Source organism: Jaculus jaculus, chromosome 8, assembly GCF_020740685.1.
Source record: "Jaculus jaculus isolate mJacJac1 chromosome 8, mJacJac1.mat.Y.cur, whole genome shotgun sequence".
NCBI lineage: Eukaryota > Metazoa > Chordata > Mammalia > Rodentia > Dipodidae > Jaculus > Jaculus jaculus.
Genome location: NC_059109.1, coordinates 126179609 through 126195679, shown reverse-complemented (window position 1 = coordinate 126195679; position 16071 = coordinate 126179609). Strand labels below are relative to the sequence as shown.

General features: G+C 51.4%; 1 protein-coding gene across 1 annotated transcript; it reads right to left on the bottom strand.

Annotated features, from left to right (window-relative positions):
* Positions 1-3385: 3385 nt before the first annotated feature.
* Cd40 (CD40 molecule) lies at positions 3386-15493 on the bottom strand. Its single transcript, XM_045156940.1, has 9 exons — positions 15398-15493; positions 10677-10755; positions 10214-10339; positions 9647-9793; positions 9165-9258; positions 5281-5342; positions 4364-4453; positions 4228-4256; positions 3386-3751 (listed from the first exon to the last, which is right to left on the bottom strand). Exons 1-9 carry the CDS (start codon positions 15446-15448, stop codon positions 3596-3598), a joined length of 834 nt encoding a protein of 277 aa, XP_045012875.1. The 5' UTR covers positions 15449-15493; the 3' UTR covers positions 3386-3595.
* Positions 15494-16071: the final 578 nt, after the last annotated feature.

The window sequence follows — 16071 nt, the reverse complement described above, 5'->3', positions numbered from 1 at the left end:
AACCCTTTAGAACACACTCAGAATTGTTTCTCACAAGGGCAAGGATGTTAAAGTTTTTTATCTCCACCTTTGCACTCTGGCTGGTTGGGAGTACGTGTGCTAGCTGTCAGCTGTACTGGGCCTGGCCTTCAGCCACACCAGAGGCCAGCAATAAGAAGGCCCACTGCTAATTCAGCAGTGGGAAAACCAAGGGCTTCTCAAGGTGTGATCCTTGGACTGTCAGCATTGGTACCACCTTGAGAACTTGCTAGAAATACAAATTCTTTTTTTGTTGTTGTTGTTTTTTTTTTTTTTTGAGGCAAGCCCAACAGACTGCCTTTTCTAAAAATATATTTTATTTATTTATTTGAGAGACAGGGAAAGAAGGAGAGAGAGGAAGAGAGAATGGGCACGCCAGGGCCTCTAGCCACCGCAAACAAACTCCAGACGCATGAGCCCCCTTGTGCATCTGGCTTACCTGGAGAATCGAACCAGGATCCTTTGGATTTGCAGGCAAATGCCTTAACCACTAAGCCATCTCTCCAATCCCAGACTGCCTTTTTTTTTTATGCAAGAGTGAGAGAGAAAGAGAGAGTGAGAGATCGAGAGAACTGGCATGCCAGGACCTCCAGCCACTGCAATTGACCTCCAGATGTGCGTGCCCCCACCCCGTGCACATGTGTGACCTTGTGTGCTTGTGTCACTGTGTGTCTGGCTTACACGGGACCTGGAAAGCCGAACATAAGTCCTCAGGTTGTGCAGGCAAGCGCCTTAACCACTAAGCCATCTCTCCAGCCCTAGAAATGCAAATTCTTTTTTTTTTTTTTTATTTATTTGAGAGCGACAGACACAGAGAGAAAGACAGATAGAGGGAGAGAGAGAGAATGGGCGCGCCAGGGCCTCCAGCCTCTGCAAACGAACTCCAGACACGTGCGCCCCCTTGTGCATCTGGCTAACGTGGGACCTGGGGAACCAAGCCTCGAACCGGGGTCCTTAGGCTTCACAGGCAAGCGCTTAACCGCTAAGCCATCTCTCCAGCCCTAGAAATGCAAATTCTTAATCTTTGTCCTAGGCCTGAGCCAGAAACCTTGGAGGTAGGGCCAGCAATCTGTCCCTTAGCAAGCCTCATAGGTGGTTCTGGTGCATGGTCAAGTCTCAGCCTTCCTCTAGGAGAGAACACAGGAGTAACACTGTAGCCTCTGCGACAAGGACTGCTGCCATTGACCAGGTAATGACACTGAGAGGCAAAAAGGTGACAGTCGCTTGCCCAAGGTCACATGGATGATGGGTGGCAGAAGTGAGTCTTGCCTCTTTCCACTGTGGCCCCCTCGTGGAAGTGAGTCCCCGCAAGTAATCAAGCACTTCGGCAGGGACTGAGGACTAGGTCCCGGGGTTCCCCGCCCCTCCCTCTGCCACTTTGCTCCGCTTTCTAAGCAAAAGACTCCACCTGGTGCCTCCAAATGGCTCTTGAAGCTCTTCTGGGAAGTCTGCCAAAGCCAGGTGCCCCTCTCTTGGCTTCCAGATGCCCTCCCAACCTCCATCACCAGCAGCCCCCTCCACTCCCACTCTCCAGACAACAGGACCCCCAGGGGACTCTGGAGCAGGTGGAGACCCCCCCTGGGGGTTAAACCCCAGCAAGCCCCTCGCTTCTGCTTCTCCTCCTTGTGCTCCAGCCTTCCTCCCTCCCCTCTACTCCGGATCCATCTGCCACTCCTCCTGGCTAGGCTCCCCCTCGGTTGGCACAGCAGGAAAAGAACAGGACGGTCTATTTTTATCCTTAGATGCTGTGGGGGGAGAGTTGGAGGGGGCACCATCTGACCAAGAAGGACCAGCCCCGGGGAACAGTGAAGTCAGAAAGCAGGGTGAGGGGGCACCGAGAACCTCCCTAGAAGGAGCCACAGACATAGATGCTGGTGAGCTGGAAAACAGAGCTTGGAGCAGTTTGGAATTAAGAGTGGGAGCTCTGGACTGAGGAGGTGGTTCAGTGGTTAAAGGCGCTTGCTTGCAAAGCCTGACAGCCCCAGGTTCAATTGCCCAGGACCCATGTAAAGCCACATGCACAAAGTGGCACAGCATCTGGAGTTCGTTTGCAGAGGCCCTGATGTGCCCATTCCACTCCCCCCTCCCTCCCCCCACCATTCTCTCTGTCTGCTTCAAATAAATAATCTTGTTTTGTTTTGTTTTTTTGAGGTAGGGTCTCACTCTGGCCCGGGCTGACCTGGAATTCACTATGTCGTCTCAGGGGGCCTCGAACTCACAGCGATCCTCCTACCTCCGCCTCTCAAGTGCTGGAATTAAAGGCATGTGCCATCATGCCCGGCTCAATAAAATTATTTTTACAAAAAGAGTGGGAGCGCTAAGCACAGCTTCACTGCACACTGCTGTGTGGCCACTGGCAAGTCACTTGGCCTCTCTGAGCCTCTGTGTAACGAGGGAGGGACGAAGACCTCGCGCGCCCTGGAAGGCTGATGGTGTGAAGCATGAAGCAAATAGAGTAGACTCTTTACAAACCTGCTGCCGGACGCGAGGACGCAGGGAAGGTGCCCTGGAGGGACAGCAGCCTGGGGACGCTCTTACTTATCCTCACAAAATGCCCTAATTCTGTGAGCCTGACAGCAAATGAAGCAGCTCTTGTCAACCAGCATGTCCACCCCCGGTTTTCTTTGTGCATGCTTGATGATTTTTTAATTACATAAGCATTTTGTAAATCCACTCTCCTTTTGGAAAAAAGAAAAAAAGATCATGAAGCATTATGGGAAAGCCAAGTCTTCCCCACCCTGACATCACCACTCTTCAAATCTGAGTTTTCAGTGCATGCCTCCAGAATCCTTGCTTTACCTACACATGTAATGTATATTTTATTTATAGCCATCTATAGATATCCTCCTATATCTACATAATATATAGTGGGTATGTACATACAATGTATTATGTACAATAACATACACTACACACATACTGTAATAGTGTGTGTAGTGTATATGTGTGTGTGTGTGTGTGTGTGTGTGTGATTATTTGGGGTGTACTTGGTGAGGGAGGTTGTGACAGAATCCCATGTAGCCTAGGCTAGTCTTGAACTCGTGACCCTCCTGCCATCACCTCCCCAGTGCAGACAGAGGTAAGCCACCACACCCAGTTCAGGGTGTGTGCTATTTCTACCATTCTGTCCTTCTACCACCTGCCTCTCCCACCCCCTGCACCCCGATTTGCCAGTGTTCCTGAGATCCTGTTGTATAAATATATTACAGTTTTATTTAGCCAGTACCCTGCTGGCACGCAATAATGTGCCTTCCAGCATCACAAGCAAAGCAGCAATGGACACCCATGTCCGTGTGTCCCCGGGCACATGGAAGCCACTATGTTCATCTCTGAGTCCTGAATTGTCGGGCTTGGGTTATCAAGGATTCTCCTCCATCTTGAAAAGCAAGCGGAGAGACTGGGTGGCTGCTTGAGGCATGAGAGTTCTCAACGGTGAACTGTGTTTGGTGTCTTTGCTCCTCGACACTCAGCGGGGTTGCACCCCATCCGTGTCAGTACAGCCCCCCCCAACCCCTTTGCTGTCTCCACCAGAGCAGCTCCAGCCTCTTGGACCACCTTGTCCCAGGCCAGCCCCGTCTCACAGTCTCTCCTGCACTGAGATGCGGCTCTCTTTGCCATCCTCCTGGGTGACGGGTTGGCAGCCTTGCAGGGTCTCCTGCACGGGAGCAGCAGGGTTGTGGCCGGGAAAATCCACCTCCACGGGGTGGTGCCGCATAACCTCAAGCTGGAGGACCTGGGGAGCCAGGGTACGAGGTCAGCCCTCCACTGCAGGGCCCACTGTGCCTCCAGCAGCCTGTCCCTAGGGAGCAGATCTCCTTCCCCCACCATCCACAAGCCCCCTTCCCTTTTTCCCCAAAAGGCTTCGATTTCTTGGGTGCCTCCTGCCCCCTGCTGGCCACACAGGAGGTGACAGGAAACTTCCGGAGTGGGAATCCAGAGAATGGAGGAGCTGCTCCTCTGGGCTCCACACACTGGCCCCAGCATGGGAGGCCCAAAGTTGAGGTTTCCCCCCACACTGGTTGCCAAGGAAGGAGGGACGCACAGCCAGTGTCACTCTGCAGTGGTGCCAAGGACAGCCCTGAAAGAGGTCGAGTGGGCAGAAGGAGCAAGGACTGGGAGAGGGGGAGAACAGCCTGCTCTACTGCCTGGCCTAGAGACAGCTGAACTCTTCCAGCTTGCCGAAAGTGTCGGACGTCACAGGTGACATACCTTGTCCTTTGACTTCTTGCTCACTTTTCCTAGAGGGGCACAAGAAGGTCATCAGAATGGCTGGTTCTGCAGGCCCTCCTCCTCTTCCTCTTCCTCCTTCTCCCTCCTTCTCCCCCCTCCCCATCTGAGCACTCACTGATGTAGACAGACAACAAGACGGCGATGGCGATCAAGAGCCCCATCACGATGGGGATTGCCACCAGGTCTCGCATCCGATGCTGTAAGCCTGGAGAAATGGAGACTCGAGCAAGTCCCACCCACGGGTACTCGAAGCCCATGCCCAAAGCCGCTCCATACTCCAGTGGCTCAGCTCCCTGGCAGCACAGCTTTCAAGCAGGTGGCTGGCAAACGTACGTAAGGGGACTAGCACTTTTCTTTAATGCCTTGAGATATTTGCTAACTTTCCTAAATTGTAGGTGTTACATTTAAAACCTGGATACTGGGCTGGAGACAAAGAGAGAGGAAGAGAATGGGCATGCCAGCATGTGCCACTTTGTGCATCTGGCTTACGTTGGGTACTGGGGAATCAAACCTGGGTCCTCAGGCTTCACAGGCAAGTGCCTTAACTGCTGAGCCATCTCTCCAGCCAGGATTATAGACTTTTTTGTGTGTGTGTGCCTGACATTTTTTACTCATTAAATGACCCACCAAGTCCCTGTAGCTTTCTGAGTTTGTAATCTGTGCTGTAGACCAACTTTCTCATGCTAACATCAAAACCAAGTGCACCAGTACCTGAAATATGGAGTAGGAGAATAGTGTTTGTGGAGGACTGACAGACTGCATGGGTCACTGCAAGGACCTATGCCAGTCATTTGCACTCCTCAGGGAGGTACTTCTACCATCCCATTTTACAGTCGAACAAACTGAGGCCGAGAAAGAAGTGACGTGCCTAGGCTCCTAAGACAAGTGGCAGAACTGGGGAAACCACACCCTTAACTTCTTCTACCTCCCAGCTTCCTCTTCTCCACCGCAGGTGTTTATGGGTGCCTCAGTCTTCCCTCTCCCATTCCCACCGTAGTAGACGCCTGCCAGGACCCATTCTCCCGGACTCACCACACACAACATCAGTCCGGTTGGTTCCTTCTTGCAGTACCACCAGGTCTTTGGCCTCACAGCTGTGCGAAAACACATATGTGTGTGTGTGTGTGTGTGTGTGTGCGCGCACACACACACACACACACACAACAGGCAACAAGCCAGCCAGTCCAAGTTCACCAGGGTATTTGTTACTTACAGGGAGGCATCCCACACTGGTTATTATGGAAAAGACAGGAACTAGCCAGTGAAAAAAAAGGTTACTGCCCATCTTGAAGGAGTAACACATAGGAGGATGGAGACCGCCCATCAAGCCTTGAAATACAGGTGAAAATGAAGCAGGCACTGTTAGAGACAGGACCCGCAGGACGGAAGAGGGCAGGTGACGCGTTCAGCTCAAGGAGGGGGCTTCTCAACCTTGGTACCAGTGGGTGTTCTGCACACGCCACCTTTAACCCCAGCACTCAGGAGGCAGAGGTAGAAGGATCGCCATGAGATCGAGGCCACCCTGAGACTGCATAGTTAATTCCAGGTTAGCCTAGGCTAGAGTGAGACCCTGCCTCGAAACACACACAATTAAGAATATGGATGTTAGTGGTGCTTATTTGTTTAAACATAAGATCTCTGGAAGCAGGTTGGGGAGATGGCTCAGCGGGTGTGTTTGCCATGCAAGCATGAGGACCCAAGTTCAATTCCCAGCACCCACATTAAAAAAAAAAAAAGCTATAGCGGTTAAGGCACATGCCTGCAAAGCCTAAGGACCCCAGTTCAATTCTCTAGGTCCCATGTAAGCCAGATGCACATGGTGGCACATGCATGTGGAGTTCGTTTGCAATGGCTAGAGGCCCTGGTGTGCCCATTCTCACTCTCTCACTCCCTCTATCTTTAATAAACAAAATCTTTTTTCAAAAAAAAAGCCAGTGGGCTGGAGAGATGGCTCAGTGGTTAAGGGGCTTGCCAACAAAACCTAAGAACCCATGTTTCACTCTCCAGGTCCCACGTTAGCCAGACACACAAAGGTGAGGCAAAGTGCAAGATCACACGTGCCCACTAGGTCTGGAGTTTGATTGCAGTGGCTGGGACCCTGTCATGCCAATTCTCTCACTCTCCGTCTGTCTCTGTCTCTCTCTCTTTCTCTAAAAAATAAATAATTTTCAAAAGCGAAGGATGATTGTACACACCTGTAACCCCAGCACCATGTGGGGTGCAAACAGGAGGATCTCTGAGGCTCACTGGTTAGCCAGTCTAACTGAAAAATGGTGAGCTCCAGGGTCAGGGATAGGCCCTGTCTCAAGGGAATAGAAGAGCAGCAGAGAACACCTGAGGCCCTCCTCTGGCCTCCACACCAGCACACCCCCAACCTCCCACACACACCCCAAAAAAACCTCTGGAAAGGAAGGCAAGAAACAGTGAGGAAACTGGGAGACTGAGGCCCAGGAGGTTTGCCCATTTGTTTTAAATTAAGTGTAAAAAAAAATAGCCAGGGGGCTGGAAAGATGGCTTAGTGGTTAAGTGCTTGCCTGTGAAGCCTAAGGACTCTGGTTTGAGGGTCAATTCCCCACGACCCATGTAAGCCAGATGTACAAGGTGGTGCATGCATCTGGAGTTCATTTGCAGTGACTAAAGGCCCTGGTGCACCCATTCTCTCTCGCTCTCGCTCTCTCTCTCCCTCTTTCTCTGTCTATCTGTCACTCTCAAATAAATTTTAAAAAATAAATAAACCACAAAAAAAATCAAAAAACAAATTGCCAAGCGTGGTGGCTCATGCCTTTAATCCCAGCACTCAGGAGGCAGAGGTAGGGGGATCACTGTGAGTTTGCGGCTACCCTGAGATTACATAGTGAATTCCAGGTCAGCCTGGGCTACAGACCCTACCTCAAAAAAAAACAGCAACAAAAAACTTAAAGAGCCAGGTGTTGAAGGGTTCCAGGTAGAATTTGAAATGAGAAAATGAAGTGTTCTGAGGGCTGCAAAGACAGGATGCAGGGGAAAACATGGGGAGGTGCAGCTGGGAGGCCAAACACCATGCCAAGGAATCTGCATTTTCTCCTGGAGGCCACAGAGAACCACAAAGTGACATGGTCAGAAAGGAACCACAGAGGCCCAGGAAAACCTGCAGGGGACGTGACGACATGAACACTGCTCTTACTGCTAGCCTGACAACCAGCCCCAGATGATGGCGACAAACACGGTGATCAATCAAAAACAGAAACCCGGGCTGGAGAGATGGCTTAGCGGTTAAGCGCTTGCCTGTGAAGCCTAAGGACCCTGGTTCGAGGCTCGGTTCCCCAGGTCCCACATTAGCCAGATGCACAAGGGGGCGCACGCATCTGGAGTTCGTTTGCAGAGGCTGGAGGCCCTGGCGCACCCATTCTCTCTCTCTCCCTCTACCTGTCTTTCTCTCTGTGTCTGTCGCTCTCAAATAAATAAATAAAAAATAAATAAATTAAAAAAAAAAAAACAGAAACCCACAGGCTAGAGAAAACTCAACACTAAATTAGACTGCCAAGAGACCTGCTGTGGCTCAGAGAACATTGCAGAAGAGGGGGCGGAAAGATTGTAAGAGCCACAGAGTGGGTAGGAATATGCTGAGGCACGGTTCCCCGCTACCCCACAGGGACTGACTGAAGTCTTCATGACTCTACAGAGAATACCATAACCCCACTGAGAAGAGTCTCCAGGGTCATGGGAGCTGGGGCAAGGGGATAAAAGAGAATAACCTGTTTTAAGTAATATAAAATAAAAATTAAGCCGGGCTTGGTGGCACACACCTTTAATCCCAGCACTCGGAAGGCAGAGGTAGGACGATCGCTGTGAGTTCAAGGCCACCCTGAGACTACATAGTGACATCCAGGTCAGCCTGGGCTAGAGTGAGACCCTACCTCGGAAAAAATTAATTAATTAGTTAATTAAAAATTAATATTTAAAAAAGGAGCCATGGAAACTCAGGCTGGCAAAAGAGGATGCAGAGCCAGCGGAGGTGGGGGAGGCGGGACACTAGAGGCAGGGAGCCAATGAGGAGACAAAGCGACCAAGCCTAGACTAAGGTGACCGCTCTGGAGCCAGCAAGGAGGTGCGCTCGCAAGACACTCAGAGCAGGTGGTGGGGTCAGAGGTGCAGGCCAGGGAGGGGTACAAACGCTCAGTGTGCACGTTCAGCCCCACAGCCACCCCCCTCTTTCGCTCTGGGTGAGGGAAGTGGCCAGGTAGGTCCATTCTGCATGCTGCACAGAGAGCTGGAGTTGTCAGTGAGTGACCACACAGAAATGACCACTCAGCAGTTGGACATGACCATCTTGGGATCCAGGAGAGATGGGGCCAAGCGTATGTATCAGACGACCCAGGGAAGGCAGGCAACGTGATTAGAGAGAGAAACCAATGCCAAGCCTCCGAAGAGCCACGAAGAAGCAGGAAGAAGGTGGAAAACCGAGGAGAGACAGAAGGGGTGTCACATCATCCCAAGAAAGGAGACTTCAAGAAGGTCACAAAACCGGGCTGGAGAGATGGCTTAGCGGTTAAGGCGTTTGCCAGCAAAGCCAAAGGAGCCCGGTTGGATTCTCCAGGATCCACGTTAGCCAGCTAGCTGCAGAAGGGGACACATGCATCTGGAGTTCACTTGTGGTGGCTGAAGGCCCAGACACGCCCATTCTCTCTCTCTCTCTCTCTCTCTCTCTCTCTCTCTCTAAAAAATAAAATTATTAAAATACTTTTTGAAAGGTCACAAAATCAATAGTATCTATGACGGTAAGCAAAAGCAGGCAAGGAACACGTCCACAGCTCCACAGACGTTGCACAAGTGCATGGGCGCAGGTGGCCATGGTGGCACAGGGACAGAACAGGTGACTGTAGAGGTTGAGGCACAGTCTACGCCTCCTTTGGCTGCGGGAGGGCCAGTCCTTATACCTGGTCCAAGAGCGACACTTTTCGACAGCAGACGACACGTTGGAGAAGAAGCCCGTCGGGCAGAGCTCACAGACGGTATCAGAAGATCCTGTAGCTGGGAATGTGTGGGGAGGCCATATCAGCCAACAGTGGGCCAGCTACGTGTCTGGCTCTCAAAGGAGAGCCAACAGCTAGGCAGGGCAGGAAGAGCTCAGTGCCTCCGTGTTGTGGGGGGGGGGGGGGCTTGAAGGCTGCGGCCAGCAGAACTTCTCCCATCCCCCTCCCCAAGCAACCGCCCACATCCCCAGACAGAGCTGAGGGCAAAATGCACAAGGTCCCACTTCCTGCTTACTGGAGTGGGGGTTATGTGAACCCAAGTGGGAGTCTCTAGTGCCCCCCCACATCCCCCTCGAGGGGCTAAGTATCCAGTGCCCAGCCCCTCATCCTTGGCTCCAGCTCCTGCCTACCATGCTCAAAGCGCTTTCCAAAGTGAGCTCACTTACCCATCTGCTTGACCCCGAAGCCAGGGCCACACGATGTGTGGGGGGCACACCTCTCGCAGTCATTACTGGTACAGTGTTGGCCTTCTTGACAGGTACAGGTGGTATCTGTCTCTGACGTGCCCTCCTTCAGGACCTGGAGCCCTGAGTCTACAGAAACAGGAGGGAAGATGAGAAACCCCCACCCCACTTGCGCAGGACTACATAGGAAGCCTGCTCCTCGCCAGGCATGGTGGCGCACGCCTTTAATCCCACACGGAGGTAGGATGATCACTGTGAGTTCAAGGCCAGCCTGAGACTGCAAAGTGAGTTCCAGATCAGCCTGGGCTAGAGCAAGACCCTACTCTGAAAATAAATAAATAAGTGAATAAATAAATAAATAAATAGGAAGCCTGCTTCTAGTATCATCTTCTCAGTTTCTCTTTCAAGCACAGATGACAATCAAGTCACTTAACTGATAGCCCAGACTGCAACCCACCAGAACAGCCTGGCCATTAGTATCAGGGCAGCTGAGCCATCAGGAGACTACCAGCCAGAGTGGCCCTCCCCTCCCCAGCTCCACGCACGCACGGGGGTCGCAGTACTGGTGCTGGTGACAGCGCGTCAAACTGTTCCAGGTGTCTAAGAATTCGCCTTTGCCGCAAGGTGTGCATTGTGTCTCGGTGAGTTCTGTGCAGTCTTTCACCAGCTTCTTTCCTGAAAAAACATCACAAAATGAGGCAGCCTGGGCCAACTCCGCGAGTGAGATCTGTGCCACCACGCGCGGAGCCGGGGCTTGAGAGGGGAGTGAACATCACAGGCCCTCCACGGTCCTGTGGGGAAGATGGAAGAGACAGGACCCCCAGGTGAGAGACGGCGGAGGGTTCTCCAGAAGAGAGGGGCCCCAGAACATTTTGACAGCAGGGCCGGGGCAGAGAGGGGAAATGGGTCACTTTGGATTTGAGCTCACAGTTAGGTTCAAGAGGTCTGAATCTGCCCGCAGGCCAAGAGGGAGGCATCCCACTAAGGGGCTACAGGGCCGCTGGCATCTCACCTGGCGGGCACTTGTCACAGCACTGGTTGTTGACCAGGAACTGGTTTTCACTGCATGCAGTGGGTGGCTCCGGGTGGACCTGAGGACAGAAGCATGAAACTCAAAGGGATCTTGTCACCTCTTTGACCGGCAAGATAAGAGCCAGTCAGGTCAAAGGCTGCAGCCGACATGGAAATCCAACGCAGAGAGAGAGATAAACCTCTTTGTACTAGGTGCATGTGTGTCTAAACTGTTGAATGGTCTGATTATAAAAGCACCCAGAGTTCTGTTGCTGTTGTTGTTGTTTTAAATTTTATTTCAGAGAGAGACAGAGACAGAGAATTGGCACACCAGGCCCTCAGCCACTGAAATCCAATGCCAGATGCTTGCGCCACCTAGTGGGCATTTTCGACCTTGCGTTTGCCTCACCTTCGCGCATCTGGCTTATGTGGGATCTGGAGTCAAACATGGGTCCTTGGGCTTCACAGGCAATCACCTGAACCACTAAGCCATTTCTCCAGCCCACGTTCTGGTGTTTTACAAGCAAGAGTTAGGAAAGTCACAGAATTCTCTGAGCTGAAAGACTCCTGAGTCTTTCCCTAAGGACCTAGCAGGACATGAGGACTCCAGCACCCCCAACCCACTACCTCAGTCCTTAAGTCAATAGCTTCATCTGCTCCCAGGTCTTCTCCCTGAGCCTCATAGTGGCTTTTTTTTTCTTCCACTCCAGCTCATCTCTCCTCCCAGCCCCTCCCTCATGCTAGGACTGTGAAATTGGAAAGATAAAATCTAGCACTGTCATTCTGTAGAATGTGCTACTTACTTACTGAGCATTCCAGAAGCTGGGTTACTTTCCCAGGGTCCCACGAGAGCAGAATCTGAACATCTCCATCTATCACCATTCCTTCAATTTGTTTTTCACTTGCACCATGTACATTTCTAAGATGTCTAGGTACCACCACCCATGTTTTTTTGTTTGTTTGTTTGTTTTGGTTTTCAAGGTAGGGACTCACTCTAGCCCAGGCTGACCTCGAATTCACTATGGAGTCTCAGGGTGGCCTCAGACTCATGGCCAACCTCCTACCTCTGCCTCCCAAGTGCTGGGATTAAAGGCGTGCGCCACCACACCCAGCTTCCATCCATGCTATTAATTGCCTGGTGCTAATTTAAATGCATGTCTTTGAAACATAATCCTTACATCACTGCCGTGAGAGAAGAGCCAGTATCATTTACCATACATTAAAGGAAGCCATCAAAATAAATTCAGCAGAAGCCAAATGATGCTATTAAACCCCAAATGGTGGCTCGGCTTGCTGAAAGCCCTCCACCCAGTCCTGCTTTTCAATGTCGTTTATAAAGGAGGATTAGGGCTAAAGAGATAGCTTAGCATTAAGGCCCTTACCTGCAAAACTTAAGACTGCATGTTAGAATCTCCAGGTCCCATGTAGTCAGACACACAATGGTGCAAGTGTGCAAGGTGGGTCACACACGCACATCTGAAGTTTGTTCACAGTGGTGGCTGAAAGGCCTTGGCATGCCCATTCTCTGTCTCTACCTCTCTCTTTCTCTCTCTCTCTCCTTCCCTCCCTCCATCTTTCTGTCTCTCTCAAAAATAAAATAGGGCTGGAGAGATTGCTTAATGGTTAAGGCACTTGCCGGCAAAGCCTAAGGACTCAGGTTCAGGTCCCATATAAGCCAGATGCACAAGGTGACTGTAGTTCATTTGCAGTGGCTAGAGGCCCTGGCACACCCATATTCTCTCCAGGTATGGTGGCATGCGCCTTTAGTCCCAGCTCTTGGGAGGCAGAGGTAGGAGGATCGCCATGAGTTCAAGGCCACCCTGAGGCTACATAGTGAATTCCAGGTCAGCCAGAACTAGAGTGAGATCCTACCTCAAAACACTAAAAAAAATAATGAAACAAAATAATTTAAAAGGGGGGGTGCTGGAGAGATGGCTTAGCGGTTAAGCGCTTGCTTGTGAAGCCTAAGGACTCTGGTTCAAGGCTCAATTCCCCAGGACCCGCGTTAGCCAGATGCACAAGGGGGCGCACGCGTCTGGAGTTTGTTTGCAGTGGCTGGAGGCCCTGGTGCGCCCATTCTCCCTCCCTCCCTCTCTATCTGCCTCTTTCTCTGTCTCTGTCACTCTCAAATAAATAAATAAAATTGAACCAAAAAAATTTTAAAAATAATAATAATTTAAAAGGGAGGATTAGCAAGACTGAGAGGAATTAACTATATTCTAGCTCCAGAGACTTTTTTCTTATAAAAATGAGAAGGGTTTTCAAAGAACCATCAAGTGTATTTAAATGGGGACTCTCAGTCATAAATAGTCCATAGGCTGCAGGTTAAACCAGAGTAAGAGCTCATTAAATGGAAGCATTTTTAAATTTTATATATTTTTAATTTTATTTATTTATTTATTTGAGAGAGAAGAGGCAGAAAGAGAGAGAATGGGCATGCCAGGGCCTCCAGCCATTACAAATGAACTCCAAATGCATGTGCCACCTTGTGTATCTGGCTTATGTGGGTCCTGGGGAATCAAACCTGGGGCCTTTGGCTTTGCAGGCAAGCACCTTAACTACTAAGTCATCTCTCCAGCCCAATCTTATGCATTTATTTGCAAGCAGAGACAGATAGAGAGAGAGAAGTGAAACAGAGAGAACAGACATGCCAGGAACTCCAACCACTACAAATGAACTCCAGATACATTTGCCACTTTGTGCATCTGAACTTTACACGGGTCCTGGGGAATTGAACCCAAGTCATTAGGTTTTTCAGTCAAGCTCCTTAACCACTGAGCCAGTCCAGAAAGTTTTAATTGTTATGCATATACAAGTATCTGCTTGGATGCCCAGGATCCAGCTAATCAATAGCTCTCATTCAACCTGGGTATCTGAGCAAATTACTTAATGAAATGCATCTTATTCCAAGCAGAGAAGGGAGTTAGAAAAGGCTCCTGCCCCCAACAGTGGCACTACCTGTGAACGTGGACCTTCTCATCCCACTCCCAGAGCAATGAAAGTCCTTCATGCCAGCTGTGAACACATGAGAAACACACCTCCTCTTCTGACAGCTTGTCACTCACCAGGTTCCATTCCCCAATATTTCGGTCCTTCTGTCGCAAAAGACCTCAAGACCACATCTTGAAACCTCTCTCCATGTGAGAGGAAGGCTCAGAAATGAGACAGATATAGATTCCTATACAGGTTCTACTGATAACAAGGCATGAGACTTTGTGCCTTTCAAAGCCTTTTCTCATCTCTCTATGGGGGAGTTGTGGGATATCAGATGGAGAACATATGTAGTGTTTTGCTCAGAGCCAGATGTGCAGAAAGACCTCAACAGAAAGCATCTGCAGGCTGGGGAGATGCTCAAACAGAGGGTTATCAGAGCAGACTTGGCTCTTGAGAAATCCAGACTTCTCCATACCTCTGGCTCTTCCTCCGCTGCCCTGCCGCCACCACCACAGGGCTTCTTCCACCTCTCTCCCCATCCACCCTCCTCCTGCATCCCTTCTCCCAGGGAGCCATTGCTTAGCGTGAAAATGAAAGTCTCTCAAACAGCTTTCTCATTTCCTCTCTTCCCTTGCTGATCCCCGCCCACACACACTGTGGGTCATTCCTACCCAGGCCACATGTCAGAATCTTGAAAGGAGAGAGAGAGAGACCAGAGGAGCTGGGATGACAGAGCCAGGTACTCAGGGGATTCCCAGCCTCCAAAATGAGGAACTACAAAAATACATTCAAACCAAAAGTGAATCAAGAGTGCGCTTGCAAAAATCCCGGAGATATGCTTGGTTGGATCCCGACCATTCTGGTGTCTGAGGAAACCCCTGTTCCTGGTCCTTTCTTGGGGTTCATGGGCTGTTTCTTTCCTCCTCCATCAAGTCCCATGTTGTCTTAAATGGATTTTTTATGTATTTATTTATCCACTTGCAAGGAAGAGAGAAGAGAATGAGCACGCCAGGTCCTCTAGCCACTGCAAAGAGACTCCAGACACATGTGCCACTTTGTGCATCAGTCTTGACTTAGGTCTTTATTGGGAATCGAACCGGTGGCTAGACTTTGCAGGCAAGCGCTTTAACCACTGAGCCATGTCTCCAGCACCAACAACCCCTCCCCTTATGTTGTCCTAAGGCAGCGTTTCCTTGGAGTTCCTCTTAAATTAGTTCACCCACGACAGGAGGATGAGGGATGTTTAAAAAAATCTTTTCTTATCAGAAAAAGTACCTGGCCCTCTGCCTCCAACTGTTGTTCCTACCAGATGCCCTGGAAGAAGGCAGCCCCAGGCTGGCAAGGAGACCGTAACCACTAGTGGAGAGGCTCTATCCACAATGGGAAAGGAACGGGAAAGGGACAGGAAACAGTCCAGACCCGCCCCTTCCCTTGGCTCAACCTCTCTTCCTGCCCACTGAAACTTCTTCCAGTCTCTGAGCCCCCAGACTTCGGATCTGACCAAGGCGGGCGCACCCCAAGCCATCCACGCCGGCTAGGTACGGCTGTAACGGGCAAAGCCCCCGGGTGGACCACCCAGAACTCCCACTCTCTGGCAGATGAGAAGGGCGGCCCACCTGGTTCAGCCAGGACCTGGGATGCCTCTGCCTAGCCTCTGAACCCCTTCCTGTCCCCACCTCTCCCTCGTCGTCCCCACCCCCAAATCGGCTAGGAAGATCTCTCATGTCCCGGTTCCCATTCTCAAATCCCAACCCACCGCCTGGCCTGGTCGGGACAGAAGCGACTCACCACGGCCAGCAGGCAGCCCCACAGCACGCACGGCAGGGACACACGCACCATAGCCGGGACGGCGGGATGAGACCCGGGAGACAGAGCCCAGGGTGCCCGGGGCGGGGCCTCTAGTAACTCCCCAGCCCCAGCCGGTGGCCCCGCCCACGTAAGGGGGCGTGGTCTGCAGGAACCAATCGCGGCCGGCCCTTGGCTAGTTACTAGGTAGGGATTTCCCCAGGACCTTCCCGACAGTCTAATTCCCCCGGGAGTTTAGGGACTCAGCCCGGGAGGCATGGGAGGACAGAGAGCCTCCTCCTAGTGCCCAGAATGGGCAAAGGACACGCAGGAACCGGCCTTGCTTCCAAGGGCCGTGTGTGCCGGGGACCGTCCCAGGGACCCTCATGGTTCTTCCCCACCAAGCCCTCCCCGTGCCCCCAGCTGCCTCTGGGAATCCAGGCAGAACCGAAAGTGTCCCCGCCGAGGATCGAGAGGTCTGAGAAAGTCCCCAGCCGCGGCTGTACCCCCAGAAAACGGGAAAGGCCACAGGCTGGAAGACGGGGAGGCGAGACAAGGAAATGAGTGTTTCCAACTCAGAGCTTCTCTCTCTTAAGGAAATTCCCGTGGCAGAGGCCAGCGTCCCCGCTTCCCCATCAACCCATCCAAGTAGCCCCACCGGATCCTATTTCATACCA

Coding starts and splice junctions, on each gene's coding strand:
- Cd40 (XM_045156940.1), bottom strand. CDS start 15,448: ATGGTGCGTGTGTCCCTGCCGTGCGTGCTGTGGGGCTGCCTGCTGGCC. Junction 10,756..15,397: donor GGGGCTGCCTGCTGGCCGTG/GTGAGTCGCTTC, acceptor TTCTGTCCTCAG/GTCCACCCGGAGCCACCCAC. Junction 9,259..9,646: donor CTTCGGGGTCAAGCAGATGG/GTAAGTGAGCTC, acceptor ACACATTCCCAG/CTACAGGATCTTCTGATACC.